The sequence below is a fragment of the Cucurbita moschata genome, unplaced genomic scaffold (genome assembly GCF_002738365.1).
Source record: "Cucurbita moschata cultivar Rifu unplaced genomic scaffold, Cmos_1.0 Cmo_Scf00024, whole genome shotgun sequence".
Taxonomy (NCBI): Eukaryota; Viridiplantae; Streptophyta; class Magnoliopsida; order Cucurbitales; family Cucurbitaceae; genus Cucurbita; species Cucurbita moschata.
The window spans coordinates 1,799,135-1,820,719 of record NW_019268540.1 but is presented as its reverse complement, the minus strand read 5'-3'; the positions used below and the strand labels follow the sequence as shown (position 1 = coordinate 1,820,719).

General features: G+C 36.2%; 4 protein-coding genes across 4 annotated transcripts; 3 read left to right on the top strand and 1 right to left on the bottom strand.

Annotated features, from left to right (window-relative positions):
- The first annotated feature begins 4,410 nt into the window (after nucleotides 1-4,410).
- On the top strand, nucleotides 4,411-7,074 carry LOC111460677 (hyoscyamine 6-dioxygenase-like). Its single transcript, XM_023103898.1, has 5 exons — nucleotides 4,411-4,498; nucleotides 4,684-4,904; nucleotides 5,904-6,154; nucleotides 6,360-6,675; nucleotides 6,742-7,074. Exons 2-5 carry the CDS (start codon nucleotides 4,704-4,706, stop codon nucleotides 6,994-6,996), a joined length of 1,023 nt encoding a protein of 340 aa, XP_022959666.1. The 5' UTR covers nucleotides 4,411-4,498; nucleotides 4,684-4,703; the 3' UTR covers nucleotides 6,997-7,074.
- A 3,318-nt stretch (nucleotides 7,075-10,392) lies between these two features.
- On the top strand, nucleotides 10,393-12,197 carry LOC111460678 (palmitoyl-monogalactosyldiacylglycerol delta-7 desaturase, chloroplastic-like). The gene is made up of 4 exons (XM_023103899.1): nucleotides 10,393-10,695; nucleotides 10,780-11,124; nucleotides 11,218-11,324; nucleotides 11,981-12,197. Exons 1-4 carry the CDS (start codon nucleotides 10,393-10,395, stop codon nucleotides 12,174-12,176), a joined length of 951 nt encoding a protein of 316 aa, XP_022959667.1. The 3' UTR covers nucleotides 12,177-12,197.
- A 3,169-nt stretch (nucleotides 12,198-15,366) lies between these two features.
- LOC111460681 (ethylene-responsive transcription factor ERF098-like) lies at nucleotides 15,367-15,978 on the bottom strand. The gene has a single exon (XM_023103903.1). The coding sequence runs from the start codon at nucleotides 15,827-15,829 to the stop codon at nucleotides 15,389-15,391; it is 441 nt and encodes a 146-aa protein (XP_022959671.1). The 5' UTR covers nucleotides 15,830-15,978; the 3' UTR covers nucleotides 15,367-15,388.
- Nucleotides 15,979-20,300: 4,322 nt separating this feature from the next.
- On the top strand, nucleotides 20,301-21,063 carry LOC111460680 (ethylene-responsive transcription factor 1B-like). The gene has a single exon (XM_023103902.1). The coding sequence runs from the start codon at nucleotides 20,340-20,342 to the stop codon at nucleotides 20,970-20,972; it is 633 nt and encodes a 210-aa protein (XP_022959670.1). The 5' UTR covers nucleotides 20,301-20,339; the 3' UTR covers nucleotides 20,973-21,063.
- The last annotated feature ends 522 nt before the right edge of the window (nucleotides 21,064-21,585 follow it).

Below are 21,585 nucleotides of genomic sequence, written 5' to 3'. Positions count from 1 at the left end.
ATCATGGCATGACGTTGGGGTCCGTGTTTTAGTCTGAACAAGATTAAATACTTTCTTACATATCATTCACGCACATGCAGTTAGTTGACTTAAGCTAACTCAATTCGGCTTTTCAACTCCACCGGTGTAAATATTTGAGTGAGATCCTCGTATTCTTCACACTGCCCGATGTTAAAAGACAGACATGGGCTTTTATGTCCTTTAGTTAACTCACGACAAGCTGATCTTAAAGTGCTATTTGTTGTAATAGAGTGATCCAAACCTTCCTTTGCTCACATTAGGCAATGACATGAAACAACCTCTCAACATGCCTTTACTAGGACCGAATCGAGCATCGTTTGCTCCTTCCGAAATCAAAGGTGGTGCCGTGTGAGTGTAATGTCATTTTCATGTTAGAATGTTACTATTAAGCACGTACTCGACCTTTTTCTCAAACTAATGGTGGATGGTCGAGCATAATTTCTTCATTCAATAACTTTTAATATCATTCATGGAGATACCGCTTGTTGGGTTCTCAAATAAAAGTTGAAAGCTATTTGCATAACATGCCTCTGTGTGCTTTTTCTTTCGAACTTTTTTCAAAGTTTTTAAAAGACATTTGCTAGGGGAGGTTTCCACGCCCTTATAAAAGGTGTTTTGTTCTTCTCCCCAATCGATGTGGGATCTCACAATTCATCCCCTTCGAAGCTCAGCGTTCTCATTGACACTCATTTCCTTCTCTAATCAATGTGGGACCCTCAAATCCACCATCTTCAGGGTCAGCGCCTTGCTGGTACACCGCCTCATGTCCAGCCCCCTCTTCAGGACTCAACCTTCTCGTTGACACATCTCCCGGTGTCCGACTCTAATACCATTTCTAACCAATTGTCCTCTTTGGGCTTTTCGTTTTGGGGTTCCCCTCAAGGTTTTTAAAACGCGTCTGCTAGGGAGAGGTTTCCAGACCTTATAAAAAATGCTTAATTCTTCTTCCCAACCCACGAGATCTCGTAGTAACGATCTAATTATGTTTTAGAAATGAGATATTTATAAAGTCAACCTACTTGGTCCATGTTTTCTTTGACTTGTTGGATTCATTAATTTAAGGTTAAAAAAGTCAAATGAGAAATGTAATATTAAATGAGTTGAATTAAAAGCCAATTAATTACTTAAATACATGTACAAATCATTATTTTTTTCTTTTTTAAAATAATCTTCTCTCAGATAATAATAATAAAATAAAATGATTATTTAATGCATCAAAATCATATAATAAATTATATAATAAAGTATTATAGTAAGTGTGTAGAATTATGTCCCATTACATTAAATTGAAATGGATCGGACATCCAACGACCGGCCATGTCTCCTTCACGCCAGCCAATATTATTTCTTATGGACCGTCCCACTTAGTGTCGCCCATTTGTCGAGAGTTTGAAACTAACGAGGTTCGGTAGCCATGCACATGTAATCATAAACATACAACATGCTCGATATCCCATGAATTTAAACAGTATAAAACATGTCATGTTCTTTTTTATATCCGAGTGGACAATTAACTACTAAACTGTTGTGTTAATTATCTGATGATGCATAACTGGACATCGTACGGGTCTTTACCTCAATGGATGGAAATTATTGGCACATTGTTCGTGAAGTTGAGTCACACCCGTCATAGCTCCTCATAGAATTATATTGTTAATTGTTACACTCTCATGAACACACGTCTATCCACAATACACGATATATATGCATGTCAACTATCTTCGACAATAGGTTCATCAGTGGTGCCACTTATACTAAAACATCTTCGACAATGGATTTGCTCGTCTTACAGCATCCTCAATCTCAACCTATCTAATTTTCAAATGTTTGCTAGCTTAATTACGATTTTCTCGATCCGACTACAAGTGTAACAGGTACTTGATGCAAATTCCCGAGTTGATACTAGAATCCCCACCCTTCCACATGCCACTAGAAAACCCGTTGTCGAAGAGCTTGTAGGTATGTATGAATGTATGTATTTTTAACTTTTTCTTATTAATTTATATTAATACCAAATCACCGACACTTTTCAGGGTTTACGTCTTGTTTGATCACAGTTAAAACTTATGGATGTATTAGATCATAACGTCGCGATCGTATTAATTACGACGATGAAGACTAAGACGGAGTGGATGAAGAATATCTATTACGACGATGAAGACTAAGACGGAGTGGATGAAGAATATCTGTGTAATATTAAATTGTTTTATATGTATGATTCTTTTTGTTCATGAAATATCTGAAATATTGAAGAAAGTTGATAGGGACAAAGGATTCTTGTGGTCTCTTTCGTAGATCCAAACAACATTTATGATTGGGTCGAACAATCTCTCTTTCTTTCTTCCTCACACATTCAAACAAAAATGATTGACGTGAAAAAAAAAAGGTCCTTTTTTTTTGTTCTACATTTAAGGAACAAGTGGAAATTTGGGACAAATTCCAACCCATTTTGTTTTTTTTTTTTTAACCATGGTTAAAGAATTACTCGAATAGAACACGACTATATCTAAATGAGAGCGATCTCGAGCCTAAGATAACTGTTAAGAGTGATGCTCTAATACTATGTTAAGAATGATAGCTCTAATACCATGTTAAGAATGATAGCTCTGATATCATGTTAAGAATGATAGTTTTGATACTATGTTAAGAATTATAGCTCTGATACTATGTTAAGAATGATAGTTCTGATACTATGTTAAGAATGATAACTCTGATACTATGTTAAGAATGATAGCTCTAATACCATGTTAAGAATGATAGCTCTTATACGATGTCAAGAATGATAGTTCTGATACTATGTTAAGAATGATAACTCTGATACTATGTTAAGAATGATAGCTCTGATACCATGTTAAGAATGATAGCTCTAATACCATGTTAAGAATGATAGCTCTTATACGATGTCAAGAATGATAGTTCTGATACTATGTTAAGAATGATAGCTCTGATGCCATGTTAAGAGTAATGCTCTAATACCATGTTAAGAATGATAGCTCTGATGCCAAGTTAAGAATGAGAAACAGAAGTGGGATCGAAAGTGCGAGAGACATAAGTGGGATCAAAAGTCCCCGTGTGAACTTTAGATCCCATTGGGACTTTCGATCCCAGTGGACTTTCAATCCCACACTCTGGGACTTTTGATCCCACCTATGTTTCTCGCACTTTCGATCTCACTTCTGTTTTTCATTCTTAACATGATATTAGTGTAATCATTTTTAACATGATATTAGAGCAACATTCTTAACATGGTATCAAAGCTATCGTTCTTAACATGGTATCAGAGCTATCATTCTTAATAATAACTCAGAAAGACTGAAATGAAACTTACTATCTATATCAACAAAGTACATTTTTCTTTTCGATGACTCCATCATAAAATCTTCTTAGTCCAGCCTGTTTTACTTGGATCAATTTTATGTTGGCTGACCTCTTAAATTTTTTCTAAAATGCATGTGAGTGATGACAAAACATGTCAGAATGCTTCGTGTTAGTACGTATGAACAGTCTCTACTCTTAAATTATTATAAATTATAAAATATATATATTAAAACTAACATTTTTAATTCAATGAATTAGGATTGATTGCAATTAATGTTTTTATCGAGAACTTCAAACACATAAATTAATTAACCGACTTGCCTCCATAAAATATTGCTTTTTTTTTCTTTTCCAAAAAAAATAATATTCTTTTTAATTGGTCCATGAGAATATATATATATATATATATTTGTAATATAAAAATTATATATTTTTTAAAAAGTTGCGCCGAAAACTTTTGACAAAGAGCCGACGTTGGAGCATATTTATTATATTTTATTTTCCAAATAAATAAACTAAAAAATAAGAACATAAAAACAAAAATGTAAAATTCTCGATATCGATCGTTATAATAAAATAGAAAATTTCACGGAATCGGGATTGAAATAAATGGCGAATATGGTGACAAAAAAAGCTTTCTTGATTCTCGTCCCATCCCATAGACAGATGCCTAAATAAATACGGGATATATCATATGAAATCAAGATTGCTGTCAGCCGTACACCGATACTATTATTTTTGGGCTTTCCCTCTCAGACGTACTCTCTTTTACGTGCTTTTCCGTTTTTCACACCCTTATAAAAAATGTTTCATTTCCTTCTTCAATTAACGTGAGATCTCACATGAAATCAAGTAAAATTTTGAAATAGAGACGAAAACGTGCCAAAAAAGATAACAAAGCCTCAAAGGTTCTATCCCTCTATCCCATATTCTGATTTGGTTGTCTCGATATTGATACCACTACTGCCGTCAATCTCTAAACGTCTTACAGGAGCATGAGACCGAAGAAATACAATCCCCCACTCCTTGATCAGTCATGCCTAAAATCATCATAGCCTCGCCATCACAAACCGACCATAGAAGCCAAATCGAACCTCTCAACTTCATGCACACACTTACTGTATTCAGCGCAAACTTGACCTAGTTTCCGAGAAAAAAGGTAACCTATCTTCACGAGAATGTGTATGTATATATATATATATATATATATATATATATTGGGGCAAGTTGGGATTAATATAAGTGATGTGGTGCAGCAAGTTGGGTGATTATTTAATGGCATAGCTGAGTAGTATATAAAGGAGGAGCTTCATCACCTCTCTCTATCTCAAACCTTCTTTTCAGTGCAAAATCAAATACAAATTATGGGAGAGGTCAAGTTCGTGTCCAATTGGGAGGGTGTTCAATCTGTACCACCAGATTATGTCTATCCCCCGGAGAAGAGGCCCGGCAACGTCGTCGTTCCGATGGCCAACGCCATTCCTGTCCTCGATCTCTCAACCCATGATCGACCTCTTCTCGTTCGTAAAATCCTCGACGCTTCTCAAGAATTCGGATTTTTTCAGGTTTCAAATCTCTCCTTCGTGTTCTTCGATAATTCCAGTTCTTTTTCGATTATGATTGATTGTTTCGTTTCTTTTTGTTGTTGTTACGTACGGAACTATTTTGTTTTCATCTCGTGAAATTTGAGTTGGGTTTTAGAATTTTGATAATGTAAATGTTTAACGACCCACCTATATTTATAAATTTGAAAATATTTAAATTTTTAATTACGTATATATTGATCTAAATATAATTTACTTAATTAAGACATATATTGTAACGGCTCAAGTCCGCCGCCAGTAAATATTGTTTGTTTTTGCCGGTTACATATCGCCATCAGCTTCATGGTATTAAAACGTATCTACTAAAAAGAAGTTTCTACACCCTTTATAAGAAATGTTTCGTGTCAAACTCTAGCCGCCAGTAAATTTCGTATTTCCGCCTTGAAAAAACAATATATATATATATTTTTTACGTTTTTACTTGGGAATATGTCTCTTTTTCCCCTTTAGTTTCTAGTGTTTGTATGAATATGCCTTGGAAACTTACCTTTTTTACCATAATTTTGTAAAAAAAATTTAAATTAAAAACAACCCATTACATATTTTTACTATTTTCATCGAACATTTTAATATTTTGGATAGACAATCGATCGTTTTCAAATTAGGTCAAAATATAACTGAAGCTTAACCGTTAATTTTTTTTTAATTTAATTTTGCATCAGATAGAAACTCTTCGTATTTCATTGTCGGTCAGTTTTAATCTAAACCCATACTCGTAGTTTTTAATTATTAGATGAACTTTGTCACATCCAACCATTATTTTCGGTGAAAGATTGCACATGAATATAATTAATTCAACTTAAGAAAAGAAGAGAGAGGACGTGTTAACTTAAAAGCAAAATGTCAACTCTATTTAAGATTTAAAAGCTGGCAATAACAATTAATAATACTATAATTCATAAATTTTCAAATGTTTCGGTCTCGAGAATATATGACCTAATCAGTTAATTCTTGTTTTAGGTGATAAATCACGGAGTGTCGAGAAGGGTATTAGAGGAAACGACGAGGATATTCAAAAAATTTCATGCGATGTCGGGAGCTGAGAAGGTGAAGGAATGCTCGAGAGACCCGAACAAAAGTTGTAGGGTTTACACGAGTAGTGAGAATTATAGGAAGGAACAAACTCACTGTTGGAGAGATGCTTTGATCTTCAACTGCCATCCTTTGGACAAATATGTTCATTTTTGGCCTCAAAATCCCCCAAAATACAGGTGAAATTACATATATATCCTTTCCATTTTTACTAATTATCAATAATCTTTTTTATTTATAAATATAAAATTATTTTTAAAATATCACATAATTATTTATAAGCTCATAATTAAAAAAAATTGAAATTAATTATTGAGAAATAATTCAAGATAATTAATCGTCATTTAATAAATATTTAATTATGATATTGTTAACTTATTGCAGAGAAGTGGTCGGAGCGTACTGTATTGCGATGAGAACATTGGTTTTGGAGATATTAGAACTCGTAAGCGAAGGATTGGGACTCGGGAGAGGATACTTAGGGGGTGAAATGAGTGAAAATCCGTTGATGTTGGTTAACCATTACCCATCGTGTCCAAACCCTAGCTTGACCTTGGGATTGAGCCAACATTGTGATCCAAGCCTCATCACCATCTTGTTTCAAGAGGTCAATGGCCTTCAAGTCCTCAAGGATGGTCAATGGATTGGCGTTCATCCTATCGATAACGCGTTTGTTGTTAATATTGGCTTCGTTCTACAGGTATGTTTAAAGTGAGTTTGACCTGTGTTTCTTAGAAGCTTTACTTATATGATGGTTGGTACGTAGGTGATTAGTAATGGGAAGCTAAAAGCAGCAGAACATCGAGTCGTGACGAACGCGAAAATATCTCGACAAAGCCTAACGTATTTAGTGTATCCAAAGGATGAAGTGACTATGGAACCAGCAAAATGTTTGATAAATGAAGCCAACCCTCCACGATATCGAGCCCTCAAGTTCAAAGACTTTCAACGAAACTACCTACCAAGGGCTAGTGATACCAAGGCAGTGATGGAGTGTATCGGCTCCGATCGCCGCTCTTAAAATTGTTTCGTTTTCTATGTTGAGTAATACCTTATTTCACGATGTAAACAAAATATCGTATAGTATCATCAAATAATATACTCCATTAGAAAAAAATGACACTTTGCGAATCGAATCGACTCAAGATTTACATTTTTACAGTTGTATTTTTCGTGTTTGGGGCATTTTCTGTCGTAGGACGACATGTCGAAAAGCTATTTAGATTTTCGTGCTTTAAGTAGGTACAAGTCTTTGAACTTCAAAGCTCTCGTCTCAACCGTGCAACATGAAGTTCCATCTAAAAAAAAAAAATAGAGTCGTACGTATAATAACACTCAATAAACAACTTACCTGTAGGGTGAGACGTGGTGTTCACATAGAGCCAACGACATCGCGTGTGTAACATCCTACATCGGTTGAGGAGGAGAACGAAACACCCTTTATAAGGGTGTGGACACTTCTCCTTAGTAGTCGTGTTTTAAAAACATTGAGAGTAAGCTCGAAAAGAAAAGCCAAAGAGGACAATATATGCTAGTGGTGAGCTTGGATCGTTACAAATGGTATCAGAGCCAGACACCGGACGATGTGCCAGCAAGAAGGTTATTCTCCAAAGGGGAGTAGACATGAGGCAGTGTGCCAACAAGGACGTCGGTCCCGAAGAGGGGTGGATTTGGTGGGGATCCCACATCAATTCAAGAAAGGAACGAGCGCCAGCGAAGACGTTGGGCCCTAAAGAGGAGTAGATTGTATGTCCCACATCGGTTGAGGGGAGAACAAAACACCCTTTATAAAAGTGTGGAAACCTCTTTCTAGTAGACGCGTTTTAAAAACCTTGGAGGGTAAGCCCGAAAGGGAAAGCCCAAAGAGGACAATATCCCCTAGCGGTAGGCTTGGGGCGTTACAATGGTATCAGAGCCAGACATTGGATGATGTGCTAGCGAGGAGGCTATTCCCTGAAGGGGGTAGACACGAGGCGGTGTGCTAGTAAGGAGGCTATTCCCTGAAGGGGGTAGACACGAGGCGGTGTGCTAGTAAGAACGCTGGGCCCCGAAGGGAGGTGGATTTGGTGGGGTCCCACATCGATTTGAGAAAGGAACAAGTGCTAGCAACGACGCTATCCCTGAAAGAGGTGGATTGTGATGAGGAGAACTAAACACCCTCTATAAAAGAAGGCCGTTACATCACGTGAGAAGAAGAACAAAGAACTCTTACGATTAAACGAGAAATTTCATATTTATTTAATAAAATATTAATTATTAAAAAAGAAGGTTAATTGAACCCGAAAACGAAAAGCTCGTTTTATAATGTTCAAATAATAAGTTGATTATCGAGTTAATCATCTAGATCATATAAAAACTGTTTAATAAAATTTAGATTAAGCATCTAACGATCTTAACATTTTGATTCGATCATGCTACCTACGTTTCAACTGCAAAACCAGTTTAAATTTTTTCAACATGCTTTGTCTCAATTCACGTGATTCTTAACGATATAAATAGTGAAGTATGTATGAGTTGCCATTAATGGTAACATATCTTAAATTTATGAAGGTGACCTAATAAGTCAGCCATAACCATTTCCTTCACCAACAGAATGGAGAGGGGTTTAAGATATTTGACTGTATATGCAACAAACACTGTGACATTAATGTCATAGAATGAACGAATTCACATGTATCTACTCAATTATGACCATTACTACGGTGGGATGCGTTCAAACACGGGCCGACTTATCTTTTGTAACAATCTATGTCAAGATTCGGGATGGCTCCGACATCCCTCTGTGACATGGTTACATTACCCACCTTCTCGTTTCTTAAGAGTGAAGACTATCCTTACAGACCAATATGAGTCATTCCAACATGTCTTGTCAATTATGACCATTATTACGATGGGATGCGTTCAAACACGGGCCGACTTATCTTTTGTAACGATCTATGTCAAGATTCGGGATGGCTCCAACATTCCCCTGTGACATGGTCACGTTACCCACCTTCTCATTTCTTAAGAGTGAAGGCTATCCTTACAGACCAATATGAGACATTCCAATATGTCTTGTCAATTATGAGCATTACTACGATGGGATGCATTCAAACATGGGCCGACTTATCTTTTGTAACGATCTATGTCAAGATTCAGGATGGCTCCAACATTCCCCTATGACATGGTCACGTTACCCACCTTCTCGTTTCTTAAGAGTGAAGACTATCCCTACAAACCAATATGAGTCATTCCAACATGTCTTGTCTTCACTCATATATACCATAAAAATTTTATAATTGAGCCACGAAAAAAGACGGTGAATCTGATTGATATAGGTGGGTCCCAGTTCATTTATTTACTATTCTAATTTTTAGGATGGAAATAAATTCCTGCATTGTACATTAAATATTTGTCATATAACCCTCACTTTATCTTCTTAAAATTTGGTCCAATAAACTCTTTTAATATATTTAATTAATTATACGAAAATTCTAATTTTAATTAAATTTTTTAACTCGAATTTTATTAATTTATAACAGAGAGAAAATAATCAAATTTTTTAAAAAATTAGAGATAAAAATACAATTTAAATTAAATAGTGATAGAAAAAAAATTATTATTTTTCTATTTCAACTGCCGTTGCCATAGTCTATTAATAAAATGGACCATAGTTACACCGATGTGCCCATGTTTTATTATTCTAACTTAGAACAATTGATGGTTCTCGAACGACCCATGCTTGAGCTTTAATTATTTTTCTTAATATTGATGTCGAGGTAATGGCTCAACCGATGGCCATGCTGTTGAGAATAATGGTTCATTCACGTCACGTAAGTGTTAGAATCGACTTTGATTTTAGTTTAGAATTAAACAAAACTGAACGTTGATATAAGTATTACAAGTAAGTGGATTCTTCACGAGTTGTTTGTAATTATAGATGGGCCAAAAGTTCTTCCTGTAATTATGTTTACAGCAGCTACCTATTTGGTCAAGTTCCCAAAATGGTACCCGAATCAGCTACAAAAGTCATTCTCACTCATACAAATAAAAAAAACACAGTGGGATATAACGATTTGGATCAGCTACAATATTAATAACGATTTAGATCAAATCATTTGTAACAATTACAGAGTGGGATATATTAATTGTGTTATTCGGATAAGACACCTAACCTTATTCATATATTATAGACGGTTTAGGTTATTACTTGAACATGATTCTAACGTATGTCAGCTACATGGTGTTAGGGTCGATACAACATCCAACCACTTTTAGGAGGAAGTAAGGGTTACTTTGTTGGCTCGTCAGTTCATAAATGTTGTGGTGAATGTGGTTGGAGACATTGGGATTATAAACAAATGTTTTGAACTAGATATTTGTCACGCTTCACAAGTATAAATGCACCATTACGAGCCCTCAACGAATACAAACCCTAATGGAAGCAACCAAACAAGAGCCAAAGGATATGGTGATCAACTCTCCTCCAAGCCTCTTTAGGAGGAAAAAGTGGACCAAGTTGGATAAAAATCTTGCTTTGGTCTTTCTAATTTTGCATCTTCTTTGCGTTTTCGCACCGTTTTGTTTTACTTGGGGTCGTTTCTTTCTTGCTATACTATTAGCCAATCTAACAGGTATAGGAATTAGTGTTTCGTATCATAGAAATCTCGCACATCGAAGCTTCAAACTCCCTAAATGGCTCGAGTATTCACTTGCTTATTGTGGAGCTCATGCACTCCAGGTTTGATTTGATTGAATCCTTATTACGACTAAAGTTGAATTTCTCTCGAAAATTTTAAATATCTATTATGTTTTTGAATTTCAGGGCGACCCGATTGATTGGGTGAGTACACACAGATGTCATCATCGATATGTTGATTCGGAACGAGACCCACATAGTCCTATTTACGGATTTTGGTTTAGTCAAATCATGTGGCTTTTTGATTCGTATAATTTGACCAAAAAAGTGTGTCCAAACTATAATACTTCTCAAAAGATTGAAAGAGGCAAGTTTATGTCGTTCATGAAGCATGGATATCCAGACAATGTCAATGACTTGTTGAATCAATCCTTCTATAAGTTCATGCATAGAACATATTTTCTTCATCCACTAGCTCTCATGGCATTGTTGTATGCTATTGGAGGAGCTCCTTTTATCATATGGGGAATGGTAAATTACTCTCTTTTTTACCTCTTTTTGGAACCCTTTTTACCGAATATTGTACTAACAAAAATCGTTTATGTTTTTTTTAACTATTCGTAGTCGGTGAGGTTCGTATTGAGCTTGCACATAACATCTATGGTAAACTCAGTATGCCATATCTGGGGAAAGCAACCATGGAACACGGGAGACATGTCGAGGAACAATTGGTAAGATACTTCTCTCCTTAGAGCTGCTCGTTAAACTACCGAGCAGAAATGTTTGTTTCAATAGGGAATGAAGAAGGGAGTGGAGAGAGATTTCTTCTCGGTTATCTAAACGGGACAGAGGACGGAAATTATCCCCTACTCTCAAATTCTCGACCCACCTCACTAGAAGGGAGTGGAGAGAGATTTCTTCTCGGTTATCTAAACAGGGCTGAGGATGAAAATTATCCCCTACTCTCAAATTTTCGACCCACCTCATTAGAAGGGAGTGAAGAGAGATTTCTTCTTGGTTATCTAAACAGGGATGAGGACGGGAACTATCCCCTACACTCAAATTCGTGACCCACCTCATTAGAAGAGAGTGGAGAGAGATTAACTCTCGGTTATCTAAACAGAGCTGAGGACGAGATGTATCCCCTACTCTCAAATTCTCGACCCACCTAACTAGAAGGGAGTGGAGAGAGATTTCTTCTCGACTATCTAAACGGGGCTGAGGACGGGAACTATCCCCTACTCTCAAATTCCCAACCCACCTGACTAGAAGGGAGTGGAGAGAGATTTCTTCTCGGTTATCTCAACAGGGCCGATGACAAGAGTTATCCCCTACCCTGAAATTCCCGACCCACCTCACATATTGATTATTTGATATGTTTTTATAGGTTGGTGGCTTTATTTACGTTTGGAGAAGGATGGCATAACAATCACCATGCATTTGAGTACTCAGCAAGGCATGGTCATGAATGGTGGCAGATTGATTTTGGTTGGTATATTATTAAGCTTCTTCAAGTCATTGGATTGGCTACTCATGTCAAATTGCCTTCTCAAAACTACAAGCAAAAGTTGGCTGCTGATTAAGATTACAATGATCCTTAAAGATTTGAGAATGTTTAATGAAGATTTAAATATGATTGTTGTTTGAAACATCGTGTAATCCAATCATATATTAAAGTACGATCTTATTATAGTATCGTTTAATGTATGTACGACCGTATTGTTCTATCTTAAAACGATAATAGTTAATATAGTACGATGTAATGTTTCGTATGTACATGAATAGTTTGAATCTGATCGACTATAAATTTAAAAAATGTAACCTGTTTTAGTTCAAATGGGATATGATTGTGTGATGCTACATCGGTTAGAGAGGGAAACGAAACATTTCTTATAAGGATATGGAAACCTCTCCCTAGTAGACACGTTTTAAAACCGTGAGTATGACGACGATACGTAACGGGCTAAAACGGACGAAATCTACTAGTAATGAGCTTGAATTGTTACAAATGGTATCAGAGTCAGTCACCTGATGGTGCAAGACACTGGTTGGAGTAGTTAGGGCAAGACCCTCTTCATAGTAGACATGTTTTAAAATTGTGAGATGACGACGATATATAACAGGTTAAAACGACACATTACATGGATGGAAACTGTTACTACTATGTTTCAAAAATACACTTTTAATTTTTAATATTATTTACACGAGAATTTATTGTTACAATTTTAAATTTTTTTTTTTTTTTTTGTTAAATATTAAATTGGAAGACAATTTTGTATTATTTTTTAAATTTGCAATTACAAATTCTATTTTGCTACTACAACTTTTCAAATATTCAAAAAACCCATTCTTCCATCAAATATTCTGCTTTTTCTCGGGTACTCGATTTTAAATATCCATTAACTTGTTGTTTGCTTACTAACTTCATATAATTCAGAATTGGCGAAATGAAAAAGTGAAACCAAGTCAGATTGCAAAGGCATAATGATAGTAGGGTCGGGATATCCCCGCCCTCCGAACGAAACGTGAAAATCTCCCTTCATCCGGCTGCTCTTGCTGAAATCATTCCTCTAAATTCTCCCGTGCTCTTTATTCTTGAAATTCAATTTAACCTATAATTTTTTTTTAAAATTTCAAATGCTTTTTTGTGCCATTTTCAAAAATATTATTTTTAAGTCAATTAAAATATGAGGTTGTGGAAAATTCTTGTAATATTCAAATCATAATTATTAATAACATGAATTATTGAGAACCACTAGCATACATTTTCCATATAATTTTCTAGAAATTCATTAAAGTGACGGTGGACACTTTTTTTTTAAAAAGAAAAATAAGAAGAGAAAGACATTTTTCCTTCTCCCCGTTAATCCCAGGTTGGCTGGGGAGGAGACCGAACACCCTCGTATGGAAACCTTTTTCTAACAAATGTGTTTAAAGAGGACAATATTTGGTAGCAGTGGACTTGAACCGTTACAATAATAATAATAATGTCGATTAAAACTACATTTTTTCAACATCTTACGATGCATGTGAGTTAGGACAAATTATGTTGGAAAGACTCGTGTTGATCTGTGAGGGAGGAGTAGTTAATGTGACCGATGGTCGACTTTCTGGCACTATATCCTACCACCTCAGATATCACACCCACATTTTAATACTCGTTTAACGATCTCGAGACACATGTTGTAATGTCTCAAGAACATTTTTAGGTCCGTGGGGAGTTTCGTTAGTCAAGAAAGAAGAATTCAATAGAAAAAAGGGTCACTTTCTTTCTTTTGGTTTGACTTTTTCAAATCTATTGATGGTGGTGGTTGGTCAATATGTGTGTCCTTTGAAAAATTATTAGAATTTCAAATGATTGTTTATGTTTCTATGTTTGACACTTCACCTCATCATTACCATTTGTTTAGATAAATTTTCATTTTTTTTCTTTTAAGTTTGGTAAATTATGATTTTGCATGAGGTGACGGGTGACGGGTGACTTTTCTTTCACACTCTCTCGTTCTGTTGTCTCCAGCTTTGTTTTTGCTTGCCGTAGGGCGAGATCCCACATCAGTTGAAGAGGAGAACGTGGTGTAGAAACCTTTCCATAATAGACGTGTTTTAAAACCATGAGACTGACGACGATACATAACAAGCCAAAGTAGATAATATCTACTAACGATGAGCTTGTGCTAATAGTATCAGAGTCAGACATTGGAACCCCAAGAGAGGTGGGTTGTGTGTGAAATCTCACTTCGGTTGCAGAGGGGAACAAATAATTTTTTATAAAGGTATGAAAACCTCTCTCTAATAAACGTGTTTTAAAGTTGTAAAGCTTATGGCAATAAGTAACGGGGAAAAGTGGACAATATCTACTAGTCCTCCCACTCTCGTCCTCCCACATCGATTGGAGAGGAGAATGAAGCATTCCTTATAAGGGTGTGAAAACCTCTCCATACATGAGATTGACGATGATACGTAACGGTTCAAAGCTGATAATATCTACAGTGGGCTTAGGTTGTTACAAATAGTATCAGAGCCAGACGTTGAGCCCACAAGGGGATGGGTTGTCAGATCCCAAATTGGTCGGAGAGGAGAACGAACCATTTCTTATAAGAATGTGAAAACCTCTCCATAGTAGACGCATTTTAAAATGATGAGACTGATGACGATATGTAACGGATCAAAGTAGATAATATCTACTAACAATGGGCTTGGGCTGTTCCAAATAGTATTAGAGCCAAAAGTTGAGTCCCGAAGGGTGGGTTGTGAGATCTCACATCGGTTGGGAGTCCCGAAGGGGGTGGATTGTGAGATCTCACATCGGTTGGAGAGGGGAACAAAGCATTTTTATAATTTCTCTTTAATAGACACATTTTAAAACCATGAAACTGACGACAATAAGTAACGAGCAAAAGTAAACAATATCTATTAGTAGTGGGTTTGAGCTATTATACGTACCTTCCTCTATCTCTCTCTATCGTACTAATGGAAAAGGTCAAATTGTCAAATTTGACCCACGTATTCTGAACTATGTAATATATTTATTATATTTTTCACTCGTGTAATTCGAAAGTAAAAACTTATATTATTCTAATTTGACCCACATTACTGAATTGTGTAATAAGTTCGACTATTATTTTTTATATTTTTCACTCGTATAATTTTTAGAACAAATATATATATATATATATATATATATATTAATAATAATAAGAATAATAATAATAATTTACAACCGCAAAATCAAATTAATCCAACATTATCAAATAAAGGTTTTCTTTTTTTTTTTTTTGGATCAACATTTCAAAATTCATCGGTTCTTCCGATTGAATCCTTCATCTTCCGATTGCAAAAGCTCTTCCAAAACCTCATTATCCAAATACTCCAACTCAATCACTTCGTTGGATCCATGGCTCCCATTGCTGCCGGAGTAATTTCCAGAAAACGCCGTCGAAGAAGACGGCGCCGCCGTAGAACCACCAAACGCCGCCTCAGAATTAGGGTTCCCACTTTGGTACTCATTCGGGAAATTGAGAATCGCTAAATGCCCTCTGAACGCATACGCCGCTTGATCGTACGCCCTCGCTGCTTCCTCCGCCGTGTCGAACGTTCCTAGCCAGAGCCGAGCGCCATTCCTCGACGGATCTCGAATCTCCGCCGCAAATTTCCCCCATGGCCGCCGCCGTATCCCTCGGTAACGAGCTTCGTTTGGCGATTTCTTTCGTTCGTTTGTGGATCTTTTTCCTTCCATTTTTTGCTTATCTGGGTTCTAATTATTAGAGTGTGAAACAGAGCAGATTTTGATTTCAAAAATGGAGGCAAAATTAGTAGAAATCTGTGGGATTTATATTGGAATAATATATTGTAGAAATCAAGTCAGCCATGTTTGAATGTTGAAATTGTCGTATTTTGGGAGGGAAGTTTCTGGGAAGATCAATTCATTGATTCCTTTTAACTTTAGTGCATTCATTTTCAGCCGTCACGAATGAACGATAAGTACTTGTTTTTGCCTCCTATTTCAATTATACTCATCAGTTGTAGGGTGGAGATAGATACCTCAGGTGAGATCCTACATCAGTTATAGACGAGAGCGAATCGTTTTTACAAGGGTGTGGAAACCTTTCCCTAATAGACGTTCTAAAATAGTGAAACTGATGGCTACACGTAATGGGCCAAAGTGGTAGGTCTTGGTTGTTACAAATGGTATTAGAGCTGGACAATGAGCCGAAAACACTAGGTCCCCAATGGGATGGATTGTGAGATCTCATATTCATTAGAGAAGAGAACGAAGTGTTTCTTATAAGGGTGTGGAAACTTCTCCTTGGTTGACATGTTTTAAAATCGTGAAGCTGGCGGCGATACGTAATGGGCTCTGTTATACAAGGAGTATAATCTCTATCCCCAATTCCGTTCCGCTAACGAGAAAAAAAAGGAAAAATTTTCATCCTATTTAAAATGGGTCTCGAGTCGTGTTGTTTTAAATTTTGATATACTAAACGGAAGATCGAACCATTTTTTTTTGTGTTTTATCCAAATTGTCACACACTCTCTACTCCTCTCTTTTCAAGGGTTGGGAATAGAGCTTTGACTTGTTGTGGTTAAAGTGTTGAATTGAATGATTTTGAATGGGTAGGTCTCGGTTATAAACACAAACTCGTGAACTGATTTTAGATAACTGTGCTCGAGTCACCAACAAGGTCCGATGATATCCTAATACTTGGATTGACATTCTAAGGACAGCCAGAACTCATCTCAAGTAACGTCTCGAACTAATGTAGAAGCAAAATGGTCGTGCAATTGAGAACCAAAATGGTGATAAATGATGCTGCAAGGAGTTCAAGAGGTATTGACCTAGCGTCGAGATAAAGTTCAATCAGAGGGCTTGACATTCAAGTGAGCACAGGGACTAGAGTTACAATTTAGTTAAACGGTACGTGGAGACTTGGTGCATTATTGAACGATTCAAGTTGTATGCGTAGATGTTCGAGTCAATGATTAGAGAACCTGTCAAATTAAAAAAATAAAAAATAAAATTAGAATTTATAAAAATGTTATTTTGAAAAGGGTAGGTGAGAAAATTTTCGTGATCTAAATGAGCCAAGCCCAATAGTGTAGGCTTTAGGTATAGAAGGCTCCTATATTGAAGAGCCCATAATTGGGCATGTGCCTGAGATAAGTCGGACATTCCCGACCCACCAAATGAAACCGGTAGTTTCTTGGTCACGACCAGATAAAGCTAAAGTTTCATTAAAGAGCATTTCCACGGGGTAGAACCTCCTCAGAGAATATAAGGTTTTCATGAGGCTTATCTTGAGCCGTCATCCAAGCACGAATACCTTCGTTTATGTAAGAACCCAGATCCACCGCTAGCAGATATTGTTCTCTTTGGGCTTCCCCTCGAGGCTTTAAAATGCATCTGCTAGCGGAAGGTTGCCACACCCTTATAAAAGGTGATTTATTCTCCTCCCAACCAATGTGAGACATCACAATCCACCCCCCTTCGGGGCCCAGCGTCCTCGCTGGCACTCATTCCTTTATCCAATCAACCAATGTGGGACATCACAATCTCCCCCCCTTCGGGGCCCAGCGTCCTTACTAGCACACCGCCTCGTGTCTACCCCCCTTCAGGGAACAGCGAGAAGGTCGGCACATCGTCCGGTGATTGGCTCTAATACCATTTGTAACGACCCAGATCCACTATTAGCAGATATTATCCTCTTTGGGCTTTCCCTTTCGGGCTTCCCCTCAAGGCTTTATAACGCGTCTGCTAGGGGAAGGTTTCCACACCTTTATAAAGGGTGATTTGTTCTCCTCCCCAACCAATGTGGAACATCACAGTTTAAGATAATATTTTTGGTATAGAAAGTCTCAAATTCAAGATCTTCCACCGCACGAATTTTCTGAGAAACGAAGTCATAGACTCGTGAAAACATTGAAGCTATCTGATGTCGTATCCAAATTCTAAATCTTGGACATCATACCTTACCGTTCAACTCTTAAGGCACCATGCCCTCGAGGTCAAATGCTCAAATTTCCACGTCAGATCCCGAGAAAATTATAAAATAAAAAATAATAATAATAATAATATAAGAGAGAGAAGAAAGAAGCATGCAAAGCTTAAAGTTGAATGCATGCGAATTGACCAATTATTGGATGACCTTTGATTTTTCTTGATGACGTCATTTTCCACTTCGAATTATTTTGAATATTGGAATTAATTGATTTTGCAAGTGGGAAAAAAAATTAATTATTAGCTTCCAAATTTTAAAATTATACACTTTTGACTAAATATTTTTTATACTATCAACTTGTTATTATATTTTACGCCAAATATTTACTCCAATTATTATTTAATAAATAAAAAAATTCAAGATAATAACAATTATTGTCAACTATCTTTTTATTATTATTATTAAGTTATTTTTCCTTTTGTCTTTTCTTTTTTTTATTTTTTAATTTCCTCCTAATTTTGGTTCCATGAACCATCCCAAAGGAACCAAACATTTATTTTTCACATGCCCTAATTATAAATAAATTAATAAATTATTAAAACTATATATTTAATTTTTTTTATTTCACTTATTATAAAGTTAAGCAGCCACATACAGATTTTGTAAATTTACCGTACCATCGTAAAAATGTTAATCTAACGTTAAGGTTAAAATTTAAAAATATATTTAATCTAATAAAAAAATAAGTGCATCATTATATTTAAAATATAATTTTTTTTAAAAAAATTTAAGAATTTGTGGTATAGGATTTGAAGTGAACGTTCATGGCGGCAGCAAACCATGGGAAATATTGAGCCGCCCATGGGATTTATTCACGTTGGTTTTAAAACTTCTTTACGATTATTTATTTGTGGTCGGATCGTGCGTTGAGATATCTATGGAGTGAGGTGAAAACGGTGCTCGTTTTTAAATAAAGATCTTTAATCATGTAACACCCGAGTAAATAAGAGATACATGAATGAACTGTGACCACATTCAAATGAGTATGATCCTGAAGATATGAAATTATGATTAAAAAATGTTTAAATAATTTATAGTTATTACCGAGATCAATAAGGTACACATTCCTTTTCGATAACTCAATTATAGGTAACGTTATCTTGTCACAGGAAAATATTAGAGCTATCGTGTTTATATTATTAATATGAATATAACTCAGGTTAAATACCAGACTTGGCAATATGGTCGAGATTTTAATGTTGAGTTAGAGATGGATTATATAAAAGTTATTTAGTATAATAAGAAGTTGTAAATGACGTATTTGTCCTTTATCGAATTTTAGAATTCAAAACTTGTTGTGTAAAGCGGTGGAGAACGTCGATGTTGTAACTGTACAAGTTTGAGAACGAGGAGTCAATTGAAATTAATTGAACTGAGAGTGATGTCGAGAGGAAACTTAAGCTCGATTTATGTGATATCACGACAACTATAGGTTAAGGAGGTGCAATCGACTACAGAGAAGTGATCAGATGCATAATCAACAACCGAGAAGTGAGGCTGTAACGAATTAAAGTGAGTGAACAATCATGAGAGAAAGATGGGAAGGCAAAGTTTGTTCGCAACTGCCTATAGTCGAACCTAACGAGATGAGTTCAATTGACAAAATGGTCAGAGCTTCTGTAAGAGCCTAAGTTCACTGTTAGTAGATATTGACCTCTTCGGGCTTCCCTTCAAAATTTTAAAACGCGTCTACTAAGTAGAAGTTTCCACACTCTTATAAGCAATACTCCGTACCACTCTCCAACCGACGTGGGATCTCACAATTTCGAATATCACTGAAAAATAAATTAAGATTAGTTAGCCAGACGTTATTTATGTTCTTGATTCGTAAAATTTCCACTTGGCATGAACCTCCCGCGCAGAGTTTTGCCCAATCTTCTGTCGTGTTCTTAATTCAACCCGCATGATCTGAATTCGAACCAAATCGGTCTAGCTTTCGAAATCATAAGAATTTGGTCAGCAAAAAACGACATTGACAGTTGAGAATTTAGATCCCTCACACGACAACCTCGGCCAGAGGCAGCCGCCTCTTAGCCTCAAACAAAATCCTTTGACCCACGTGTCTTAATTTGCTTTTATATGGTCCTCCCATTTTTTATATTACCAACTTTGTAATATAATATTTTCGTCCATATCATAAAAACCTTCCTTTTTTACCCTTATAAAAAGGGTCTCTTAGCTTTCCTATTTTATCCACAAGCCCCTAAATCTCTCAATAATTCCCAAAAAAACCCATCTTTAATTCCAAATATGTCCCTTCATAACCATCTGTTTGGTTACCAAGAAAATTTTGAAAATTTTCCCGGAAAACAGAATTCCCATCTCTCATTTCACTTCAATTACTTGGAAGAGATGTTGTTTGCCGACATGTCGTTATCGTCGTCGTCGTCTGATTCGAGCCCTTGCTTGTCTCCGGAGATGCACGTTAAGGAGGAGATAGAAGACGGCGATATCATCGTGCAAGACGCTCAGACACAGAAGGAGGAGAGGGCTTATAGAGGGGTGCGGCGGAGGCCGTGGGGGAAGTACGCAGCCGAGATAAGAGACTCGACTCGACAAGGGGTGAGGGTTTGGTTGGGGACGTTTGATAGTGCGGAGGCTGCAGCATTGGCTTATGACCAAGCCGCATTTTGCATGAGAGGTGCATTAGCCACACTCAATTTTCCGGTGGAGGTTGTTCGAGAGTCGCTCTATGAAATGAAGTATCGATGGGAGGTCGGGTGCTCGCCTGTCTTAGCGCTCAAACGACGTCACACGATACGGAGGAAGAAGATGGCAGAAGCCGAGAAGATGGAGAAGAAGATGAAGAAGAAGAAAAATGTAGTTGTTTTTGAGGATTTGGGTGTTGAGTACTTAGAAGAACTATTAAGTTTGACTTCTTAATTCATGTTCCCTTTATTCTTTCCATCATTTTTTCGATTTGAACATATGTAAATTAGTTCGTGTATTAATAATAAACTTTTTTTTTTACCGATTAAATCAGTTCTTATAACAGCATTAATGCCGTTAATCTTTATACAAAAAAGTTAAAAAAAAATTACCAGCAATATATGAACAGAAACGTCAATCTACCTCTCTTAGATCACTTCTGAAAGTACAAAAGTATTTTTGAAACATGTTGTTTTATCGATGTTTTTTTTTTATTGTTTTATTTTTAAAATGTATTTTTTAAGTCTTTTAAAAATTTTAAGGATATTTTTTAAATTTTAAAAAAAAATTAAAGGTATTAACAAAAACTTTTTAAATTTTTTTTAATGGAATATTTTTTTAATAAATTATGGACAAGAATACATTTTTTTAAATTCCCATAGAATACGTTATTAGGTGCTCTGTTTTATTTTTCCATTGAGGCCGAACCTAAACCTGTGCTCAAGAGATGCTGTCCATATACTGATAAGGGATGTATGGATTCTCGAGAAGAGAGGAGTCGAGATGGACCTTTCCGGACCACCCGGAGAGGACCACCTCGACTCCCACGAGTGAATAGAAAGTTGGA

Bases quoted from the DNA above. Each gene is read 5' to 3' on its own strand.
- LOC111460680 (XM_023103902.1), top strand. From the start codon at position 20,340: ATGTCCCTTCATAACCATCTGTTTGGTTACCAAGAAAATTTTGAAAAT.
- LOC111460681 (XM_023103903.1), bottom strand. From the start codon at position 15,829: ATGGAAGGAAAAAGATCCACAAACGAACGAAAGAAATCGCCAAACGAA.
- LOC111460678 (XM_023103899.1), top strand. From the start codon at position 10,393: ATGGAAGCAACCAAACAAGAGCCAAAGGATATGGTGATCAACTCTCCT. The intron at 11,125-11,217 runs GTAAATTACTCT...AACTATTCGTAG, and splicing joins CTTTTATCATATGGGGAATG to TCGGTGAGGTTCGTATTGAG. The intron at 11,325-11,980 runs GTAAGATACTTC...ATGTTTTTATAG, and splicing joins GACATGTCGAGGAACAATTG to GTTGGTGGCTTTATTTACGT.
- LOC111460677 (XM_023103898.1), top strand. From the start codon at position 4,704: ATGGGAGAGGTCAAGTTCGTGTCCAATTGGGAGGGTGTTCAATCTGTA. The intron at 4,905-5,903 runs GTTTCAAATCTC...TTCTTGTTTTAG, and splicing joins AAGAATTCGGATTTTTTCAG to GTGATAAATCACGGAGTGTC. The intron at 6,155-6,359 runs GTGAAATTACAT...AACTTATTGCAG, and splicing joins CAAAATCCCCCAAAATACAG to AGAAGTGGTCGGAGCGTACT.